The 22,743-nt window shown below is 48.8% G+C and overlaps 1 protein-coding gene across 1 annotated transcript in view; it reads right to left on the reverse strand.

The window, feature by feature from the left end:
- Positions 1-313: 313 nt before the first annotated feature.
- LOC144720595 (very long chain fatty acid elongase 6-like) overlaps positions 314-22,743 on the reverse strand; it is a 44,280-nt gene continuing 21,850 nt past the window's right edge. The window contains exons 2-4 of the mRNA XM_078597443.1: positions 13,053-13,184; positions 7,171-7,322; positions 314-4,676 (exon numbers count right to left, since the gene is read on the reverse strand). Of these exons, the coding sequence (XP_078453569.1) occupies positions 4,252-4,676; positions 7,171-7,322; positions 13,053-13,184 (709 nt within the window). The 3' untranslated portion in view covers positions 314-4,251. The remainder of the gene's footprint in view (positions 4,677-7,170; positions 7,323-13,052; positions 13,185-22,743) is intronic.

Genomic DNA, 22,743 nt, shown 5'->3' on the forward strand with positions numbered 1-22,743 from the left:
CGTGACTTTAACGAAAGTTTTAGTTTTTACTTTAAATAGTTTTGGACCCGCGGGAAGCCCGATTAACCTGCGTTCTGGTGCCAGGTCTCAACACCAGCGGCTCGCAACAAACACGGCGCTGCCCCCCTCCCCCCGTCCCATCACCAAACGGCTCCACAGACCTACCCCCCCCCCAGTCCCGGTCGCATTGGGAAAATTAAAATGTTATAAGCAGGTATGCAATACGTCAAAAAACTTTCTAAAAACGTACGGACCTCCCCCCCCACCCCACCTGCCTGCCGATAATGTTCATCTTATTACGAAGCACGCAATATAAATTAAACATTCTTTTTTTATTTCCAACAATGTTGGGGTTTTTACTTTTGCTGGTATGTCAAAAAAAATCAAGGGGGCATTTATATATAGATATTTTTATGAACGTAACAAATACCGCCCAAGTGGAAATTACAAAACGCCCAGGGGTAGAAGCAAAATAATGTGTGCAGAAAATAAATTAAGAGCAAGCGTCGTTTCAAAGTTCAAATTCTCGTCGTACAAAGCCACCAGGAACAAATGTTGAAACTTTATGGTCAACTTGAGGTCCATGCCATACGCACACGCAGATACATTTGGTCGCATGCGTGTCGTACATATTATATTTAAAAAATACCCTTTCAAATCGGACTTCCAAGACTACGGCTGATCCATAATCCCATAGGATTAAAGTGGGACTAATACAAATGATCAGAGATGGTTTGTGCAAAAAAAAAACCTATAATCATGAAAAATGGTTCGTCCCCACCCTTCCACATTGAAAGATAATGCAATTCAAAGTTAATCTCAAACACTCGCATTGGCAGCTATTACGAGGCCACAACTGTTGGATATTGTAGGCAGCATATTGCATTGTTTCTGGGATAGGTGGTGGGGTGGCAGGCAGGGCTGTGGAAGAGGTGGTTCAATGGTCATTGTCATTATAAACACAACGGGAATCACTCAGACGGGGGGAAACCAAGCAAGCATTGTGGTGAATGTTGAGCCAAGGTGCTCTTGCGCAACACAAAAACAAAACATAGATCCCACACGAAGGGGTTGGGTGGCCAACACCACGCCCGACCGCCTTTGTCTCCCCAGTGGCGATGTTTTTACACACCGCACCAGGTACTCCGGAGGCCGAGTCGACCTAGGGGAGGCCCAGGATCGGTTCAGATAATCATCACCGGTGTTGGCCGCGAGTAGGAATCGAACTCCGGCCGCCGGGTTCTTATCGCTAACCGCTACACCACCGCGTAACACACACACAAACAGGCCAGCGCAAACAAACGAATGAAATCATAACTACGCCGGACGTGAAGACGCGCAACCGTAGCCCTTGTAACAACAGGAGGTACTGCTTAAAATGTAAATCAAACATTCAAAAGGCAACCGAGACCAACGGAACTGCATCTGCAAAAGAACGTTCGCTGCCCCCCCCCCCGCCCATCTAACATTGCCACCTCCGGCTGTCACCCCTGATGACACGCAGAGAGATTATTGCAGTAGGGCCCAGCTCTCTTCCGTAGTAGAGGGTGCGGCGAGGGGCAACACAAGGGGGCACCGGAGCCGCGAGCGAGTGGCGGCACGGTTTGCATCAACCGCTCTCGGCCTCGGTTGGGGGACCAGTTCATCTCGCCGGAAGGTGGATCCAAAAAAAAAAAAAAAAATCGCTCGCCAGCTCCGACATTAAATGCAATTAAAGTAAAAAAAAAATTCCTTCGGGGAATGGGCGGCAGGGGGGGGGGGGGTTAAAACAGACAGTTTATTTTATTAACATTATTCTTTTTTTTTAACATGGATGTTTGGTTTTTAAAAAAATCCACGGACGAGAAACCCCTCGCTGCGAGGTGACTGCGCGATGTGCAGAAGCGAGTGCAACTTTTGACCGTTGAGACCGCGAAAGCAAATCTTCACGATTCCGCAGAGAAAAACAAAAAAAACACGTAGGACATTTTCATTTCTTCTCATTTCAATAACAAACAGAGCCCCCCGATCACACATTTGGACAAATCGACATTTGGTACATTAAAGCATTTCAGAGACGAGGCGGAGGGGGATTGAAAACAACCACGGGAATAAATTGACCGCGTCCCTGACGCAGTGCAGCCCCCCCCCCCCCGAGCGAGCGAGAGCGCGAGCGGTGTTCCTTCCTCGGCACCGTGACGGTGAGCGAGCTGCGTGGACGAACGAGATCGTCGTTCGCGAGCGAGCGTCCGGGTTCACGGGAGGGCGGCGCATGGGGAAGGGGTGGAGGAGCCCGTGCTGAAATTCCGCTTGAAGCGGTCGGAGATCGAGGGTGGACTTGGGGGGGGGGGGGGTGGAGGGCTTCAGCCCCACGGCGGTGTGCAGTCGGCGTCCCGCAGCCGCGGTTGGGAGGCGTTCAAACTGCAACTCCAAACTGCTCCGCGACTGCTTCTCAAATGTAAAGGATGGGAGAGAGCCGCACCCTCTGCACTTTGTCTTTTTCCCCCCCCCAGTAAACTTTGTACATGGTATGCACGTGTGAGTGTGGATGTGTGCGCGCGCGTATCAGGCACGTGCCGAGAGCGAGAACCTATTAAGGCCAGCACGTCACACAACGAGGGGATAGGTAGAGGGAGGGGTATGGTGGGGCCAAATCATATAACAGGGGAGCGGTAGTGCAGCGGTTAGCGCGTTGCGCTACGAACCCGGCAGACCAGAGTGTGATTCCCGCCCACAGCCAACACCAACCAGCAACGATTATCTGAACTGGTCATGGGTCTCCCCTAGGTAGACTGCCTCTAATGAGTACCTGGTGCGGTTTGTAAACATCTCCAAGAGGAAGACAGACGCGGCCGGGCGTGGTGCTGGCCGCCCACCCCCTCGTGTGCCGTGCCAGCCTTCATAGTTGCTTGCTAACGGCACTTGCCCCGACAGTCTGTTAAGGCTATGGGGGGGTGTTTTGTCTTTGTATCAGGCACGTGCTGCGAGCGATAACCTATCAAGGCCTGCGCGTCGCACAAGAGGGGATAGATAGGCGGGTGCACGGTGGGGCCAAATCACGAACAGGTGTTCATTTTAGGTCGAGTCGACCTAGGCGAGGAGGTCTGGACCAGGTTCACAAAAGCCACCCGTCACCTGAAGGTCAGCGGGCTCTCTCGTCTTGCGACAAACGCGTGCACTCGGAGCAGTCAAAACGGTTTGGGAAGGAGCGCCAACGGGTACACCAAACATCATTGCATTGAATCTATTATCACACGTGATCAGCACATGGGACTAAGGTGGGGGGGGGGGGGATAGATTCATTAACAAGTCAAGCGTTGGGTTCGTACCACGTCAGAGCATTTTAGACTGTCCCAGAGCCGCGCGCCGTTCCCAGAGGCATGTGCAGGGGGCCGCCACCGCCCCCACCTCCTCCCTTCCTCCCTCCCTCCTCCACGCACTGGCCACGTGGGCTTGGCCAAGTCGGTCAGTATACAACACAACAAACTCTTTCTCACGCGCCAAGCACGGACGGGGCACACGCTCGAGCGTGCTCGGTGGTGGGGGGGTGGGGGGTCTCACCCACAGCCTCGCTGCCAGGTTTAGGCGACGCGGCTCAACACCGGGGGGGGGGGAAATCGGCACGAGCAGTTTAATGGGGCCGGTGGGGGGGTGGGTGGGTGGTTGAATTGGTGAAGTTGAAGAGGAAACGATCGGAATGCGTTTGATTATCCAATTAAATAAACAGAACACAAAAAAAATCACGATGAATTGGCAACAAAACACGCCAAAACAACTATATATATATCATTTTAAAATTTGCTTCTCTTCACAGTACATTATGTCCTACAAGCGTTGCGTGTGAGTAAAACCGTCTGGTGTGATATAGGAAGAAGAACTTTGCGCCGCTTACTGTCCGTTTTAAACCTCAGGATGGATGCGCCCGGTCGTCCCAGGTGCCGGAGAATATTTCGGGAAAATGCCAATCCGGAAGGATGAGAGGGGAGGGGTAAGGGAGGCTGGCCTGGGATGGATGGATGGACGAACGGACGGGAGGGAGAACGGTTGGGGGCGGTGTAAGGTGTGGGCAGGCGAGCCGGTGGGGCGAGTGGCCAGACCAGCAAGCGGGCAGGATCACGACACCCAGGGGGTGGGTGGGGGGGGCATGGGAAGGCAACGCCTCTCTCCTCACAGACCTCAACGACTCACCAAGTCGCCTCAACCCAAATCCCCCTCCCTCCCTCCGTCCGTCTCTCCCTTGGTGTGTGGGGGGGGGGGCAGGGCGGGGCACGCTCACTCAATCTTGAGGCTTCTCCTCTGCGGCCTGAGGTATGCGTCGTAGAAGAAGTGGCAGAACAGCAGCAGGTAGCTGAAGTACATGAGCGAGGACCACACGATGTTCTCCACGTAGGAGGAGCACTGGCCCTGGCGCATCCAGCGGTAGACGAGCACGTTGACGAAGCAGCCGAGCACCATCTGCCCGATCTGCGTGGTCGTGATGAGCATGGCGAGCAGGCGAGGCACTCGCATGCCGGCGGCGCGCATGGCGTAGTACGAGTACATGACGGCGTGCACCCCGTAGTTGACCGTCATGAACCAGCCGCCGCCGGCCACCATGTCCTTGTAGGAGTACCAGGAGTAGAGCAGCACCGTCACGTGGTGGTACCAGTGCAGGAAGATCAGCTTCTGCTTTCGCAGCACGATGAAGATGGTGTCTCCTGCGTGCGCGCGCAGGGGAATGTGTGGAGGTGGGGGGGGCGGCAAGGAGAGGCGTTGAGTTGGGGAGAAGGTAGGAAGAGGTTGACGTTGAAAGAGTGAAGCAATGGGATGCACGGGTGGGAGATGGAGAGGGACGGCGAGACAGGGAGTGGAATGTATACAACGAGACGGGGGGGGGTGGGGGGGGATAGAAAGATAAATAGGCAGGTAGCGAGGCAGGCAAACCAGATGTGAGGTTCAAGGAGCAGATGATCAGATGGGCAGAGAGATGGAGAGAAAGGGGCAGAGGTGCCAAGAATGAAAACAAATGGATGTTGAGAGCAGCAGTGATAATGTAACAACCAAAGCTGGTACATATATTAAACCAAATAAATATAACTACAATATTAGTCCCATTATATCAGGCCCCATTTAGTTGCTCTGCTATAAACGCAATGCAGGATTCGCACGCACCGTGCCAACGTGTGCCAACGCACAGGATGTACTATTATGTTTGACAAATTCATCAGCTTCTTCACCCACGACGCATTGCAATGCGTGCACGGCACGCACGAGCTGGGGAATTGAATAACCCAAGGACAGACAAACCTAAATATCCCTTTCATGTACATTTCGAACCTCGTACACAACTGAATCACGTGGGATTACTTTGCTTAATTCCTAGACGGCATGCGTAAGCATGTCGCATCGGCGGCTGAAGGGTGTAAAAAATAGATGTGTAATATTACGTTTGGTTAAATAAATAAAAAATGTTTTCCCCAGGACGACTCACGAGCCGTCCGCGCAGCCGCGACAGACGACTCGTGGCCAGACGCCAGCAAAAACATTTTGAAACTCCTTATTTTACCAAGTATGGCCCACCGAGCCTTACAGCTTTTTTTCAGAAGCGATCTTGGCCACGAATGATAGCCCAAATAAGTGACTTATCGTGCGAAAAACGTATAACAGCCAAATACTCTTAAACGTACGTCGGATTCTCAATGTGGGAGGGAAATACCGGAGGGTCCGGGGAAAAAAAAATCCACGCGACCATAGAGAGAGAGACACGCAAACGCCAAATATAAAGGCGTCAAGGGTCGGGATCGAATGACACCGCTTTGTAACGGTTGCATATTTGATCGCGCTGGTGGGCCAGGGAGGGATGCCGCCTTTGCCAGGGTTGTTGGCTTCGTGCCCTCGGCTACCCCCCTGTACACACGCTCCTGGCAGCCAAGCGCTGGCGCGTGATACACGGCAGCCGGGAGACAAGGGCAAGCCTGCCTACGGAGGCAGTTTCACAAAATTGCCGCTGCTCCAGTCCAGCTTGGCACGAGCGGAGGGCAAAAAAGAAAAAAAAAACGGCACGGGCTCGACAGCGCCGAGGCTCGTGCCGAGTTGGCTGCCAACGCCGTTGCGCTGCATTTTTTTTCTGCTCGTTTATCTTCCATCCCCCCCGCACCCTGCGGTGGTGGGGTTATTTTTGTTTTCCCAACGTTATGTTCCAGTAGCGGTGCTTCCCGTGTCGTGCCGTGAAATGGAACCTCTCGCGGTGGGGCAGCCGCTCTTCGTCAGCATACCGCGTAACCCACTCTTGACTTCACACAGCGAGGGGGTTTTAGCCTACAAGCACAGTGGCGAGATGTCGACTACCTCGCCTGGTATACAGGAGGTCGTGGGTTCGATCCCGACCCTGACGCCTGCTGCTGTATATTTTGGAGTCTGCGTGTCTCTCTCTCCCCGTGGTCGTGTGGATTTTTCTCCGTGTCCTCTGGTTTTCGCCCGCCCCACATTTAGAAGCATATATTTAGAGTATTTGGCTGCTATAAATTTCCACGTGATAAGCCACTTTCTTGAGCTATCATTTGTGGCTAGGTCGCTTCTGAAAAAGGGCTAAAAAAAAACCTGGTAAAATAAAATTTTTTACAGTTTCGTTTAAATCACCATGAATGTGCACGAGTTCTCATACGATCTCGGAAGGTGAGGAGGGATGAGCCTGGTTACTACTTGAAAATTGGGTGACCACAAGTGCGTAGCAGGTGTTGTTGGTTTGGTGACTGCAAGGCGCCAGGATTGAGTCTGCCTGTGGATTGAATTGACCTGTGCGCAGCTTTGAGTGTGATCCCCCCCGCATGTATTTTCTCCAAGTACTTCAGCTCGCTTCCACATGCCAGACACTCGTAAATAATACTGGCCACAAATTGTAACACAGGGCTCTTGAAAGAGGGCATTCCTGGGTAAATAATAAGCATATTATTATTGCCATAGGCAATGCATTCAACCATAACGGTAAAAACAATTAAATAGCAACCCACGAATCGAATTGTGACCAAGAAATCGTCACAATTCAACAAACCACGTAATAGAGGAATCACTAAATGTCTACCAAACATGGCCATGACGTGCCAGCGGTAATTGAATTGTGTGGTTGTCCCTTCAGTGGCAATCCCCTCCATCTTTACCTGCGAGCACATGTGACACAAAAGGTCAGCCCGGTTCCCAGGCCTCAGGGCTTACCTAGCTCGGGGGCCTTGCTCAGCACGAAAGCGTAGGCCCAGAACTTGCTGACGGGCCCGTTGTAGAAGCTTTGGTCGCACACAGACTGCTGCAGGCCGTTGGTGGAGAGGATGTACCACATGTACGCGCCGGTTCGCACGGCGCCGATGATGCTGCAGGAGAAAAGCGCGCGGGGAGAGGGAGGCGGCAACCGTCAGCGTTGGCAAGATCTTGCACACACGTGACCAGGGGTATAACAACGCATTAATTAATAAATGGATTAAATCTATTCTCAAGCTTACGGTTCACACATGTCAAAATGTGCAAGTGGGAATATATGAATTATGGATTCTGCAAATGTATATGCTTTTTGGACAATAGACCGAATAAAAAAAAAATGGCACAAATGAGACGCAACCAACAATTAAAAAAATGCAATTCAAACAAAAAGGTGGGAGAAAAAAAAGCCGGAATTTCAAGTCGAATCTCGGCCCATCCATAAACTGGCGGGGGGGGGGGGGGGGTCGTTACATGCCTGCTGCTGCTGCGTACCCCATCAGCGCTAACGAGCAGAGGAGTTATTTTTACCGAAACTCAGACCAAGGATAGATTTTTTTTTATTTTACAACCATTGCCCCTTGGATTTTTTTTTTTAACTGACACCTTGCTTCTGTGAGAGGGGCAGTTATCGTGAGATGATTAAATCGATTTCCAATTTGGTCACAACGGAATAATGGACATCCTGAAAACCACCCAAAATCAAGATGATCACAGTGTAAGCAACAATAGCTTCCTAAATTATCCCCGTTTGTGTGGCCTTTGACGGAGAGACGCATCAAGAAGAACTCCAAGAACTCTACGGTGAAGAAAGCTATGAGAAACATGCAACTTGAATATTTGTACTCGTTTTTCAATCCGGTGAGGGGAGGAGGGCCTTCCTCCAACGCCGTTGTTGGTCACGAGGTTTTGGTCGTCAATACCTCGGCGTACTGCCGAGCGTGGATTGGCAAAGAAGGAGGGCCCGGGTTCAAGGTAGGTTCAGATATTATTCGCAGGTGACGCGAGCCATGACCAGGGCGATTGAACTCTGCGCTCGTTGGGGTTATAGCGCAGTACCCACAAAGCCACCTAATTATGTCTAAAATGTAAATGTGTTGCTTTCCATTGTAATTGTTGATCAATCCATTGGCTCTTAGCTGGGTTTAAATCGATGTAGTGTATTCAAGGTTCAAGGTTGATTTCGAAACATTTTATGGACCAAGTCACTGACAGAGTTGTACAAGTCAGGGCAATAAAGACAAGAATAACTACGTCAACAACTTTGATCTTAAACACACAAAGGCGTGCTCACCAACAGCAGGAAGGCACCGACTCTCATCACGCCTTCCATGCATACATAGCCCTGGGACCACGACATTGCACGTAACACAGCTCTCAACACCACGTCGCAGTGAAAACCGAGAAGCTAGCAACGTCGCAGCAAGAGAAGCGGGATCAAGTGCTGCCTGCTGAACATCCCTTTCAATATTTACACTGCGCGACAAAGAGCCGCAGAGCTCCCGAGCTGTGCCCACTCGCGCCAACATTCCCTTCGAAACGCAGCAAGGCAGTGGCTGTTGCCGAAAGGCGAAGGCTTTTCAAACCCGGCACGAGCTCTCCCGCAGAGGCGGCGGATCAAAGACGTAAAAAGCAACAAGGGCGGTCAAGCTACAGCGACACAATACGAGAGGGCAACCCTAACCCCAACTGTGGCAAACATTCCGCGAACAACCATCAACCGCCGCCCGCAGCCTTGAAAACGGCATCGTGTTTAATTGTTTAGCACGTCGAACCTGCCGCCACCGTCACTGCGCAACCAACGAATCTGCCGCCCCCCCCCGCCCCCGTCACGCGATATTTGCCCTGCCCAGGGTTTGTTCGCTCCTTTATTTAAAAGACAGGAAAGGTGAGCGGCGACGTGTCATGCTTGACACCAGGTTAGGACCTCGCGACAACATCGTCTACGGTGGAGTTTCGCGAGACCTTGACACGCGCGCATACGTTGCGATGTCAAGCGACGCAGGTCTGGCACGAGAACTTCCCTCGACAAGATCTAGATTTCAGCAGAGTAGCTCCTGCACGTGTGCAAAACTTGACCGCTGGACATCCAAGGACTGCTCGAGGTTGGAACGCGTAGGTTACACGCACTCCAGCGAGCGCGTGCCAGGCGCAGCGAGGGAGAATCCGAGATGAACAGCTCTCAAAGCGCCGTTAAGCCGCGGTGCGCTTTGTTCGCCATAGTGCCTGACGATTCGCGCCACATCAGAAACGTCGAGCTGTACACCAAGGGCACCGCAGTGGCAAGATGTTAACTACCTCGCATGGTATACAGGAGGTCGTGGGTTTGATCACGAACCTGAAGCCTGCTGTATATTTTGAGTTTGCGTGTCTCTCTACCCGTGGTTGTGTTGTTTTTTTTCTTTTCCCTGCGGGTCCTCCGGTTTTTCTCTCCACATTTTAAATCAATGTCATGCGTTTAGAGTACTTGCCAGCTATACATTTCCACTTCGATGAGCTATCATTGCGGCCAGGTCGCTTCTGAAAAAGAGCTACAAATCTCAGTGTGCCTCACCTGGTAAAACAACAAGAGTTAACCTTCTTCTTGGTTTTTTCGGTAAAGTCACGTAGAAGGGAAGTAATAAAATAATAAAAATAAAACATAATAAAATTATTCTCACGACGTTTCGGCCACAACGCAAGCAGCCGTCCTCAGGTGGAGAACAGGTCCGTCCAGTAGACGTGACTTTACCGAAAGAACCAAGAAGATGAATCCCTGCAGTCACAAAAGCTTTAAATCGAAAAAGAGTTAAGTTTATAGCTAAAGTATTCAGTTCCTTAAGAAACTCCCAGCACACGGTAGCAAAACGTCGGACATCGTGCCAAAAAACACGCGGTAACAACACCGACAAACACGGAGAGATTTCAGCACGACCGTAAATAACCTAGGAGGGAAGTTCTATCGGTAAACACTGAACTCGGCAATCATATTTTTTCTCTTCTCCTGTGGGAAGAGCAGAAAATTACCTGCGTTTCGTTTCATGCTTAGCAAATCTTCGTTAAAATACTAATTAAGACGTCACACACACTGCATACGCCAGATGATCCTACGACGAAGAGCGTGCTAATTTGAATAAATATATTATATTGTGTGAACCACGTCATGCAAAGAGCACCGATTCTATGAAAGAGGTATTATGCATGCGCACGTATCTCAGAGGTGGAGCATGTTGGCACGGCGGTTAGCGCACCACGCTAAGAACCTGGCGATCAGAGTTTTATTCCCGCTTGCGGCCAAGACTAGGTTGTGAACATTTGAATCGGTCCTGGGCCTCCCTGAGGTTGACTCGGCCTTAAATGAGCACTTAGTTCGGTGTGTAAACGTCAGCACTGGGGATACTAAGGCGGTCCGGGCGTGGTGTTGGCCACCCACCCCCTTTAATAACGTGCCAGCCGTCAGTAGGTGCTCGCTAACAGCACTTGCCCCGACAGTTTGTTAAATGCTACATGGGGGGGATCTTTGTCCCAGGTATAGTAAGGAAAAACTAAACAATTTTCATTTTACCAGGTAAGGCCCATTGAGCTATTAGCTATTAGAGGTCTGTGTATTATTCATCCAAAACGAAGTCTTAACACGTTGCGGCCGTAATGTTGAACATTTTCTGGTGTACGCATTTTTTCGTGAGCTTAGGTTGCTAGTGAAGAAACGTACCCGTTGAAAAACTAAGCTAATTAAAATAATTTTAAATTTTACCTGGTAAGGCTCACCGAGCAATATAGCTCGTTTTCAGAAGCGACCTGGCCACAAATGATAGCTCAACTAAGTGGCTTATCAGGTGGAAAACTTCTAGCAGCCAAATACTCTAAAAACGCACGTTTCTAAAATGTGGAGGGCAAAACCGGAGGACCCGGAGAAAAATCCAAGCGACAATGGGGATAGAGAAGATGGAAACTTGAAAATATATAGCAGGCATCACAGGGTCAGGATCGAACCCATTAAGTCATTCATACCAGGCGAGGTAGTTAACACCTCACCACTGCAACATCCAGGTCAAGTGCACTATACATTTTAATCAGTGCTTTCAGCATAAAATGCAGCGGCTGTTTACCAATCACCAGGCGCATGCAGCATGCAATTACTTCATTTGCATTCGGACAAAGAAGACCAAGATAATCATGGAAGAGTGGACCATGGTGGTTCACGTGGACTGGATATTGGGAATAGCTCTGCTGCTTTACAGAGCCGACACAAACAGGATAAGCAATAAGCCAGCACTACCACACGGATACTATTCCCAGAGCCGTTGGTTTTTTGGTAAAATTATTTTTACATTTTCACAGGGCAAGTCCTTCATAGTAACACCTTTTTGAAACTAAAATTGTATCTATACTGGATCATCTTGACGAGAATTTTCATGACCATGTTGTTAAACAGATGGGACTGAGTTAATGCATTCATGCTAGCTTGAAAACTAACTTCTGTAGAACTGCTTTGTGTTTAAGTTTGTTGTCCTTCCCCGAACCCCCGATTAGCACGGTTGGCTACGTACGAATTCGCGAAAGAAGTTCAACATAATATGCATTCATGCCTCCGAGCTTATTCGGAAGGCTTGTAAAAGCAAGTGTACATGTCGCTACCACACCGATAACACCCAGCTGGAGAGTTATAACGGCGATCAGTAGCCACACACCCCTTTTAAGGATACCACTCAATCGCATTTTGACCACAATTATCGATTGTTAAAAGTTGGCATTTTCAGGTGTTGGTTTTAGGCCACAATAATCTTTGAAAACAAAAGTCAACACATAATAAGAAGATGATGATAATGATGATAAAATATATAAAGCAATTTTAAAAACAAATGTAGACAAAACATTTCAAAAAACTCACCACCCTTGTCCTTAACACCCATGTGTACACCATGTGGCGATTGGATTATCAGTATTGAATTATTTGTGTTTTTGGGCGATCTGGATTCCTCCCATTGCAGGGCCCTCCTAAAAATAAATGTCTTGAGAATTGGTGACATTTTAATTTTGTATTAGGCCATGGTCTTTCCTTACATCACTTCACAATGCAGTGCCCTGAAAACACTGGGAGGAACTAAAGGCATTGCACATCTAAGTATTTCCTTTAATGATATTCTGGCTTTTTCATGCCCTCTCTCTGCTTTGGAGACAAGACAATGACCCACAAGATACCCTGATAAATAGTGTTATAATCGAGTTTTCTGCTGGCTAAAGTTCCCTCCATCTCATCCAATCCGACTCCCCCCCCCCCCACCTCCACTTCATATGACGCTCTCTCCCCGTCAGCTATAACTGGGGACAGCGACTACGTCGAGAGAAGAGGCACAGCAGAGTAGAGGTTGCACGGAGAGCGAGAGTCCAAGCAGCCGACCCCGACGCAGTAACGGATCGTTTGGTGTCGAAGACGAACGGCCGGCGTATCTCGTGAGAACTCGTAAGCGATCAGTCCCGCCATTAAACGTTTTTGTCCTCTCCGGGTTGGGTCACACCCTCCCAAAACAAGTTTTCAAGTTTCAATAATTAGGTATAGCCCTGTGAGCCATTCGGCTCTTGAATCGGGTGCAACCGCAACAAAAAAACAAAAAAACAAAAACATGAACAAGAAAACATCTCTTGTTCATGTTTGCAAACATGCATTTTGGAATAGGGCAGGGCGGGGGATTTATTTTGTAGACATTTGGCCTATTGCTCATCCTTTGGTTCTCGAGATACACGTGCAACGTGATGATCGTGTTTCGCTAGAACCGACAGCAACGTGATGACGGTGACGATGACCGATGGGCGAGGGCCCACCTTCCCCCACCCTTCGATGTCTCTCCCTGGCACCGGCTTCTCACCTGAACAGCGCCAAGCTCAAGGACCACAGCATGAGCGGCTTCCGGAGCTCAAACTTGGGCCGCTGCTTCATGGCATGCTGCCCCCAGAAGATGAGCACCAGGTACGCGATGGAGAAGAGGAACGCCTTCCGCCTGCGGTCAGGAAGGGAGGGAGAGGAGAGGGGGACAGAAAGAGAGAGAAACACACGTGCACCAGCTTGGGTCAGCGGTCGGGAAACCATCGGGCCCGCGTTCCATTCGCGACGCAAGAACCATTACAAAATACTAATTTATCCCAAAACAGGGGTTTCTAGGTCAATGCTTTCTCATATCAGAGAAAATCTCAATCCACCAATGGATGCAGAGACCTCCCCCTCACCATGCACGAAGTGATAAACACTTTTGCAATTTGTATTTCTAATTTTTTTTAAGTAACTTGTTTACCCTTCCTATATTTTGCACTGGCATCAGTTTTATTGTTGTAGCTTTCTGACCCACCCCCACTGGACATCTGTGAAAAAAAGTGCTTCATAGCTCATCGGATTCCTCGTGCAGTCTTAATAAAGATTCTCATTGTGATGCCTCGTCGGTCATGAGGATGATTATTTTCACCATACTTCACCCCGCTGGTCAGAGCAGGCTGCTAATAAGGGTGGTGGGGGGAAGCGGTCGGACCTCTTCCACGGTGGAGAGATGTTAACGAACTCGCCTGGTATACAGGAGGTCGAGGGTTCGATCCTGACCCTTACGCCTGCAGTATATTTGGAGTTTGCGCATCTCTCTCCGTGGTCGCATAGAGTTTTCTCCGGGTGCTCAGTTTTTTCCCTCGACATTCAGAAATATGCATTTAAGAGTATTTGGCTGCTATAAATTTTCACGAGATAAGCCACTTCGTTGAGCAATCATCTGTGGCCAGGTCGCTTCTTTAAAAAAAACAGCTAAGACCTCAGTGGGGGCTTACCAGGTAAAATTTAAATGGTTTTTGTTTCGAATGTCACTTTTTCCACCGATATTAGCCTTGGCCAGGAATCCACCTTGGGTTACCGGGGTTCATACCACAGGGTGCTAACCACCGATTAAATCTCCCTGCGATGAGATTTGACCGACCATGTCTAGCTTAGTTGGACTCTAAACTGACTGTGTACTAAATGCATTTATTTACAAAATATGAAAGGGATATACACGTATTCTGCCGGCAAGTAGGTTAAGTTTTATTGGAACAACGCATTACACATTTATATACATCCTATAAATTGACTGCAACTCAGTTAATCAAATCAAGTAAATTATAACCTGGTAATAGCAAGCCGAGGCAAGTGCTGGTAATAATAATAATGCCATTTAATAACCAGAAGAAGGTTGGGAGGTAATTGGAAGACTCTTTGGGGAAGGCCTTGCATGCAGATATTTACAAAATTGCTCAGGGGTGTTTTGTGTGGATTTAACCAAAAACCCAAGTATATCAAGAGAAGAATACTCAAAATGTCCACACAGACGATCTGTACCGTTGTCATCCGATGGCAATCTAGCAAGGCGCGTACATAGTGGTGGTGTGTGGTCAGCACCAGGGAACCACCTTCACGCCACACCTGGCACCTAGCTTAATGCCGAGTAGATAGAGGCGGGGCCCGGATAAACACTGGACAAAAACAGGCACTGGTGTTGTGACTGCCAGCAAATAAACCCAGGCAGCTGCTATTTCAGTGCCGTACAATGACCACTACTTCAATACCCCACGCAGTGGCTTATAGACACACAGACGCACAACACACACTTTTCAAAATACACACTCGTGGCAAATTCAGACATTTCTAACAGCGCACAATACAAACGCAGTGTTTGAATAATTGAACGCAAGTAACAGAGGCTCATTCACTCACGGAGCTTCCAAAACGATAAATCGCAACCGTTTTATGAGAGGACACAGAACACAATGGCGGCGAGGAGGGGTGTAAATGACCTTCATTTACACAACACCAGTGCCTGACCTTCATTTACAATCCCGTACAAGCCCACAGAGACTAAAAGTTTCTCGTCTTTCAAAATGGAGCGCTTCGGTAAAGCGCAGAGGCGTAAATGCAGAGACAAGGAGGTTAAAAAGCTAAGAACACGGGGATGGCGAAACACATCGCCAACCCTCCTCGCAGCAGTCCACGGGGAAGAGAGAGCGGTGGGAGTTTCTGGGTCAAGGCGGACTCAGCGTCACTTAGAAGAAGGAAGGAGCTCTCGTGTTTGGCAGAGAACGACGCTGCAGTGCACGACACTGCCGCCACTACCCCCCACCCCCGGCTTTGATAACTCACCTCCCACACACGTCCCAGATGTCATGATGCCCCTTTTATATGTTCAATGGTTGGCGGGGGGGGAGGGGAATTTAATTGCAGACAAATCCGTTACCGGATGACAGGCAACACAAAAAAAGTCAAGGGCACATAAGAGCAAGAATTTCATTACGACAATTTTTTTTTGTTTAGCCATGACAAGTTAGACTATGTGATTGTTGCGGGTGATAAATGCAAACAGGCTCGAGGCAATGGCTTTGCTAGCGAATCAATTCAGCACACAGGCTGTGGTTTAGGCAAAAATTATGTATTTAAATATGAATGCACCAGTTTCACTGTCATGAGCGAATCGGACGCAATGTTCGATCCCAGCGGCAAGGTGGGTTGGAAACTGCTTAGTCCTTCTGTGTGAACCAGAGGTCACTTGAAGCATCCGAGGTTGTTCTGTGATATGTATTTCAGAGTGGGCCATCATACCCTAACACACCAACGGTTGTATGCACGTTCCAATACATAAATAAACGGGATAAACAGTGGCACGAAAGTCGGCATTATTTCCATGCCTTGCGCAGCATCCACACATTGTGGCAAAACGATTCAACAGCCCCTGCCATCATCTCCACACCGCTGGCAGACAGGAGAGAAAAAAAATCAAAACAGAAACTCCTGCAACCGTCGCACACCGCTGCTCTTTGCGAGATGGCACGTTTATTGAAATGCACAAATCCTTCAAACGGAGCCTTTTGAAACAAAAGCGGAAGAGGAACAAAAATATATTAATTTATTTCCCCGTCAGATCGATACCCAGGCGGTCTTCTCCCTTAAGCCAGGCGGGGGTAGCCCAACGCACGGAGGCAGAGAAGAACGTTAGTACCACGAATGTTTCTCCGCAGCACAAGCACGGCCCGGTGACCTCGGAACACGAACCGTAAGAACCGTTAGGTTTTTTCTAAGAAGGGCAGCACGGAGTCCTTCGATTCACCTTTGCCACTCTCGGCCACCACCCCCCACTGCACCATGCTTCCTTATTGGTCACACGAACGGCGGAACAAAGAGGGTGCGCATTTTAAATCGTGAAAGCAACGAGGCCCATGACCAACGGAGCCATTTAACAAACCGCCATTTGAGTTCTCAACGGCCCGGAGAGCATTCTCGGGGCAGCTAGATCCTGCAACCGCCGGGTGGTTTTTACGCAGACGCCGATTGAACCTAGGTACGCATGCGTGTTGAACTTCTTTCGCACCGTACGTAGCCAACCGTGCTAAATCGGTGGCCGCGCTGGTACTTTTCCGCCGCGGTTGAACGCAGAAACTCCAATTTGAGGCCAATGTTGCCCCTCATTTGGTTCGAGGGCAATGAGAAACCATGACTCGACAACGCCTTAAGGGGACGGCCACTTTAAAAGTCCCCGCTTTTAAAGTGACGAGGACCTTGAATTGTGTTGGAGGTGAAAGAGCTCCCGGTAGGATTTTCGGATGCCGGGGACATTGAACTCCTTACGCAAATGATTAATGGAACGAGCGAAAACGCTGCACAAGCACGTCTAACGCTTCTGAGATCAAGCGGGTAAGGAACAAAAAAAACGTGGGTAAAATTTGAAACCAAATGAAAGGCTAGATTTGAAGCTTTCACTTGATGCAGCAAATCTGGCTGTGACGGTCCCACCTGATGACGGAGACTTGTGTTGCCTCCTAAACGTCGTGATTTTTATTGTTTTATTTTTTATTAATTTTAATTTCATTTTTTACCTACGTGACTTTACCGAAAGAACTAAGAGTACAAATGAAAGGCGTTGTTCAAGTGTACATTTTCCAGGTGAAATATTGACGGGAAAACCAAACAAGAAAAAAACTGATTGCAGAGGAGCCGAGGATGCGGTAAACTTCAAGAGACAGAAAATAGAGAAGTTAAAAGCTGCGAATTTGGCCTCCATGGGACGTGTCAAGGATGCAACGCACATTTCTCTCCAATTATAATGACAAGACCTCCGCCTGCGATGCATAAGAATGGCTCACTTAAGCAGATGCCGATTGGATATTCGGCGGACGTGCGACAAATTGTCGACTAGAATCGATTCTTTACGCTCACGACGCGACAATCAAATCGTGCCAGTGAAAAATCGATCGATTACAATCTACGAATAAAATACATGTGACGTACGAGAAATAATGCACAAGCGGTTGCGTTACAAACTACACCCGAAGGAATGGGACAAAAGTGGATCAACACATTTATCATCGAATCGCACTGTAAACGATGACAATCCGTTGAATTGCTTATTGCTTTTTTATGTTTTTGATGTTTTTACGTTGAATATCTTTTAAGTAGCTGGGCCATTTGGGTCATCTCACAGCCAGTCAGTGTGACCAGTAATTTGCGCTCGGATTAATTCAGCTCCCTCAATTACCCCCCCCTCCTCCCTTCCCTGCACCCCACAGTTAGATTAATAAGCAGGATTCAGCTCAAATGTTGCATTTCTTGTCATCTTGTTTAAAAACATCGAGGTTTGTATTATTTTCGTTTGCTCTTTTCATTTTACAACAACGTCCTTCACTCCAGCAACCTGCGTCGGGGGTCAGATGTAAGGCGGTGCGCGCTGCTGTGGCGAGATGTTAACCGCTTTCCCAGTATACAGGAGGTTGTGTGTTCGATCCCGACCCCAACAACTGGTATTTTATTTTGGAGTTTGTATTGTTCTCATTCCCAGCGGTCACGGGCATTTTTTTCGAGGTGCTCCGGTTTCCCCTCCACATTTAGCATCAACATACGTTTAGAGTGATTTGGCTGCTAGAAATTTCCACGTGATTAGCCACTTCCTTGAGCTACGATATGCAGCCAGGTCGCTTCTGAAAAAGAGCATTATAGTTCAGTGAGCCTTACCTGGTAAAATAAAAGTTTAATAGGTTTTCGTAACCTCACGTGGGACAAAGCTCACCCATGTAGCGTTTAACAAACTGCTGGGGCAAGTGCTGCTAGCGAGCACCTTACAATAGAAGGGGGTGTTGGTGGGTGGCCAACACCACACCCGGACCGCCTTAGTCTCCCCGGTGCCAACACACACACACAGAGCTAGGTACTCATTTATGGCCGAGTCAACCTAGGGGAGGCCCTGGTAAAATATAGTTTAAAAAATCTATCGCAGAAGGCGATGGTGGCATCTGCTGTACGAGACACAGCAGGTGGCTCTGGAAGTGGGTGACCCTTGTCGAATGGTACAGGAGGACGCCTTCAAGGCAAAGGAATCGGAACGTCCAAATAGGGGGGCACGCGGAGACAACGTAGTGGCCCTGCGATATTGCAAAGCAGCCGTTCTCACTATGCCACCGACCAACTCTGGAGCAGACAAGACCCATTATTACCGAAAGAAATTAACTAATTGGGTCCCTTGCTGAAAAAACGCAACAAAAAAACCACTATAAATGGAATTTGGCAATAATGTAATCCTGCCACACTACGTAATACGTTAAAATACATTATAATTAGTTTACCTAAAAATCTACGCTCTTCACAGAGTACAAAACATCAAGGGATAATTACATTGGCGGTGTTGTGGAGCTGTGTGGAATACGGCATCACAATGATGAGTGGGAACTCCATTTTCAAGTGGCGTCTCATTGCCTCAATATGCTGCCGTTGTGGGATTCTCGTTAAAAATGAATGACCGCTGGCACATGCGGCCATGGAGGTTTCGGGCAGTTTTTCGACGACATAAATGTCCCAGTTTGTTTTGGCTTCGTGAAATTACATTTGCGTTTGTCAAAACGATTTTAACCTGAAGATTGATACCAGGAATGTAACGATCTGGGCTGCAGGGATGGGGGGGGCAGTCCCGTAGATTAATTTCACGCATCAAAAATATTTAAATCTGGGCTGCATGTTCCGCTCAAAGCATTGGCGCGCGTAGGAAACGATTTCATTGATTAAATCGGTGGCGCATCGTTCCACGCCTAATGCTTACCCTGCTCGCTTCACACTGGGCGATAACTCTTATCAACCCCTTCGCTCCCAGCAGGATAACGGGGATACGACCTCACGGTCCTGTCCGGTGGTAAAATAGAGGGGTCAAGCAGGGCACCAACCTACCTCGCCGCAAACACTTGAGAGATGACATCTCCCCCCTCCCTCCCTCCCCGCCCCCCCCCTACCAATCTACAGAGACAAAGAGCAAAGAAGCAGACAGACCTCCCCCTCCCCGCCACGTTGACACGTGCGCTATGCCACCATTCCCTCGTGACATCGACGCTGTGCGCTGGCGGGAGCAGATCTTGAGTGTGTTGGGGGGGGGGGTTATTGGAATACCTCGCTCGGCTGGCAAGATGTTAACCATCTCGCCTGGTATGCAGGCGGTTGTGGGTTCGATCCCGACCCTGACAGCTGTATATTTGGAGTTTGCATGTTCTCCTCGTGGTCACCGTGGGGTTTTCACCGGGTCCTCGGGATTTTCCCTCCACATTTAGAAATGTGCGTTTAGGGCATTTGGCTGCTAGACATGTCTACATGATAAGCCACTTCGTTGAGCTATCATTTGCGGCCAGGTCGCTTCTGAAAAAAGCTACATAGCTCAGTGGGCCTTACCTGGTAAAATAAAAAATAGTTTAGTTTTTTTTGTTTATAATGTCCGATTTTTTTTATTTAGTATCTTACTAAGGATTTCTTTTCAGTGATTGTCGAGGCCCCAAAGTAGATGGTACGTCACCGTTGCAAGTGGTGCTTTTAAAAATAGTACGTGGAGCGATGGCACATTGATTAGTACACTATGCACATTGTAGTACACTATGCTTTGAACCCGACGTCCCATCTGCTCATCTCAGCCTCGTGGTCTAAGAGGCTTGCCCGATTGAGAAGCAAAAAGGTCACTTTAAATCAGGTACCAATTTACTTAAGCCATGTGGATCTATTCCTAGCTCCCATTAAGAAGGACGTTGCCGAAGGTGTATCATTAATAATCCAGTGCAATTTAGTTAAAAGCAAAGCTGATGATAACAGGGATGTTTCTTCTTTACAAGATTTTACTTTGGGCAGTCTTATTTTTTGTTTAACAAACCAAAACACACAATCACGATGCCTCATTTGATCTACAAACATTGTACACACATTCCTGACGAATATCTCCTTCCAATTCCTAAAACAATAGCAACAAAAAAACACCATACAGCATTTATCAGGGCGGGGGGGAGGGGAGGCGGCGGGGTGAGAACCACCCACCTAAAAAAAATTATTGAAACTGAAAAATCTATTATTTATGACTGCAACGAGGACACGTGCTTAGCTTGCAGTGGCAAGCAATAAAAAGCAACCACTAGCATCGTCAGGGCCGGAGCTCCGCACGCAGCCCCAGGAGGCGGCAGCGTCGCCGCTGTACCGGCCGCGGTGCCCAGCGTGCGCCTCAAGGGTGGCCCCCCACGACAGCCGCCCCGTCGCTGCCAGGCACAGACGAGCACGTCACTCCCCAAGGTCACGGCACGTGCGAGGGCTGGCGCACACGTGTGTGCGGTGGGGGTCTGTGTGCGGATGCACTACTCCACCCCCAACTTCATTTCCCCGCCAATCCTGAGCTCCGATCCGTCTTGGCTTTCCCCCTCACCGCATCAACTTTGTCCTTGTTTTGAGAACTCAATAAAAAAATGGTCCTCCAGGAATCGCATGGATGCGTGTGCCCCCACCGCCTCTCCCACACTCCGCCCTGCTGGCCTCCCTGCCTGCCTGCCGCCTTCTTCGTCCTCCTCCTCCACCTCAAATTAACGGCGCAAGGACGCGGGGAAGGGGCAATATGCATTAAATGGTCGCTCTCCAGATTAAACTCATGCCGCGGAACGATTCGAGTTCGAGATGTGGCGGTAGAGAAGAGCGGAGAGGGCGAGAGAGCCGGCGTGACGAGAAGGAGAATGAAAGTGCGGAGAGAGCGAGAAAGAGGCTCCGTCTGGAATTGGATGGTGGCAGATTTACGACGAAAAATTTTAAAAACTGCAATTTTTTTTTTTTACCAGGTAAGGTCTGATGAGCTCTATAGCTCCTTTTCAGAAGTGATCTGGTCACAAATGATCGCTCAATGAAGAAGTGGCTTGTGGAAATTTATAGCAGCCAAATGCTCTAAGCGCATGTTGATTCTAAACGCGGAGGGAAAATCTGGAACAATTGTAGAAAAATCCATTGTGGCCACGCAGAGGCATGAAAACTAACTCCAAATATAGCCTGGAACGAACCCACGACCTCCTGTATACCAGGCGAGGTAGTTAACATCTTGCTACCATGGCAGGACATTCAATGAAAGTCAAGCTGGAGATGTGATGATTCTCAAAATGGAAGAAAAAGAAGAAGAATCGATTGGGAGGAGAATGTGAGCAGTTGAGACTCTCCATGAGAGACAGCCGAAGATCACCAAAGATGGAAAAAATCCGTCCGAGGCATCAACCCCTCCTGTTGCGAGGCAGATATTCGAGAGACGCGAGATTCGCTTTGAATATCGGGGTGCCAAGATGCTGGCAACGGCTAACAGAGGGACGCAAGAGGATCGTTGACGTGACTGGGCATGCACGTTCAAGTTTCACGGGATGGTTGACGCAACTCACACGTCGCCCCACGCTGTGAGATGGCAAAGTGTAAGCTACGTCACCCGTTTTTTGGTGCGCTCTCTCATCAGTCACTGCGCGACGAGCAAGCGGAAATTTGACCAGGATTTTAACGACGCATAATCATTTAAAGTGCCATTTTTCCCCACACTGCTGCACGCAATTACAAAGTTTCCACTCAAGACATTTTTGAAAGGTGTAAAAAAAACTCCCCATCACGAAACGTTAACCCCGAAGCTGGTCATTTTTTCAGCACCGTCATGCGGTTCGCACAAACATATAACGCACTGAAAAAGATGCACGAAATACCGTGGGGACAGAAACACATCAACTCGCTGGCCCTTGCGTGTTAGCTTCTCACGGTACGCGTTTCCCTCCCCACGTGCCAAACGCTCAATCGTTAAATTGCCCAAATATCCCAAATGCAGGATCCTCTTTGACAGAGGGTCTTGTGACTCGCAGAGGCTTTCCCCAAGTAAGGATTTGGCATTAATAATTACCATGTACAGAAACCAGTAACAAGGCTACTGAAAAATGTGACTATGGCAGCTGTACTGGGCCTGGCTTCTTCCTGTAGCCTCGCAGGTATTAATGGCTGCATAAAAAAACACAGTAATGACTGCAAGGTGGCCAGGAGATGTCAGCACCCCTAGATTATTATCGAATCTGTGGGGACCTTTGAGTGGAACCACTTTTCTTCGTGCAATCTGAGTAGTACAAGGTCTTGTCCCACATGGAAAGCTCACACGAATGGAATTGGTGCAAGATCTCAATGCAGGACCCTCCTGAAAACGAGTCTGCCGCACTCGTAACGAATTGCCACGTTCTGTTTACGTGGCAAACTTCAACATATTGGCTGTG

Source organism: Lampetra planeri, chromosome 9 (genome assembly GCF_965212315.1).
Source record: "Lampetra planeri chromosome 9, kcLamPlan1.2.h2, whole genome shotgun sequence".
NCBI lineage: Eukaryota > Metazoa > Chordata > Hyperoartia > Petromyzontiformes > Petromyzontidae > Lampetra > Lampetra planeri.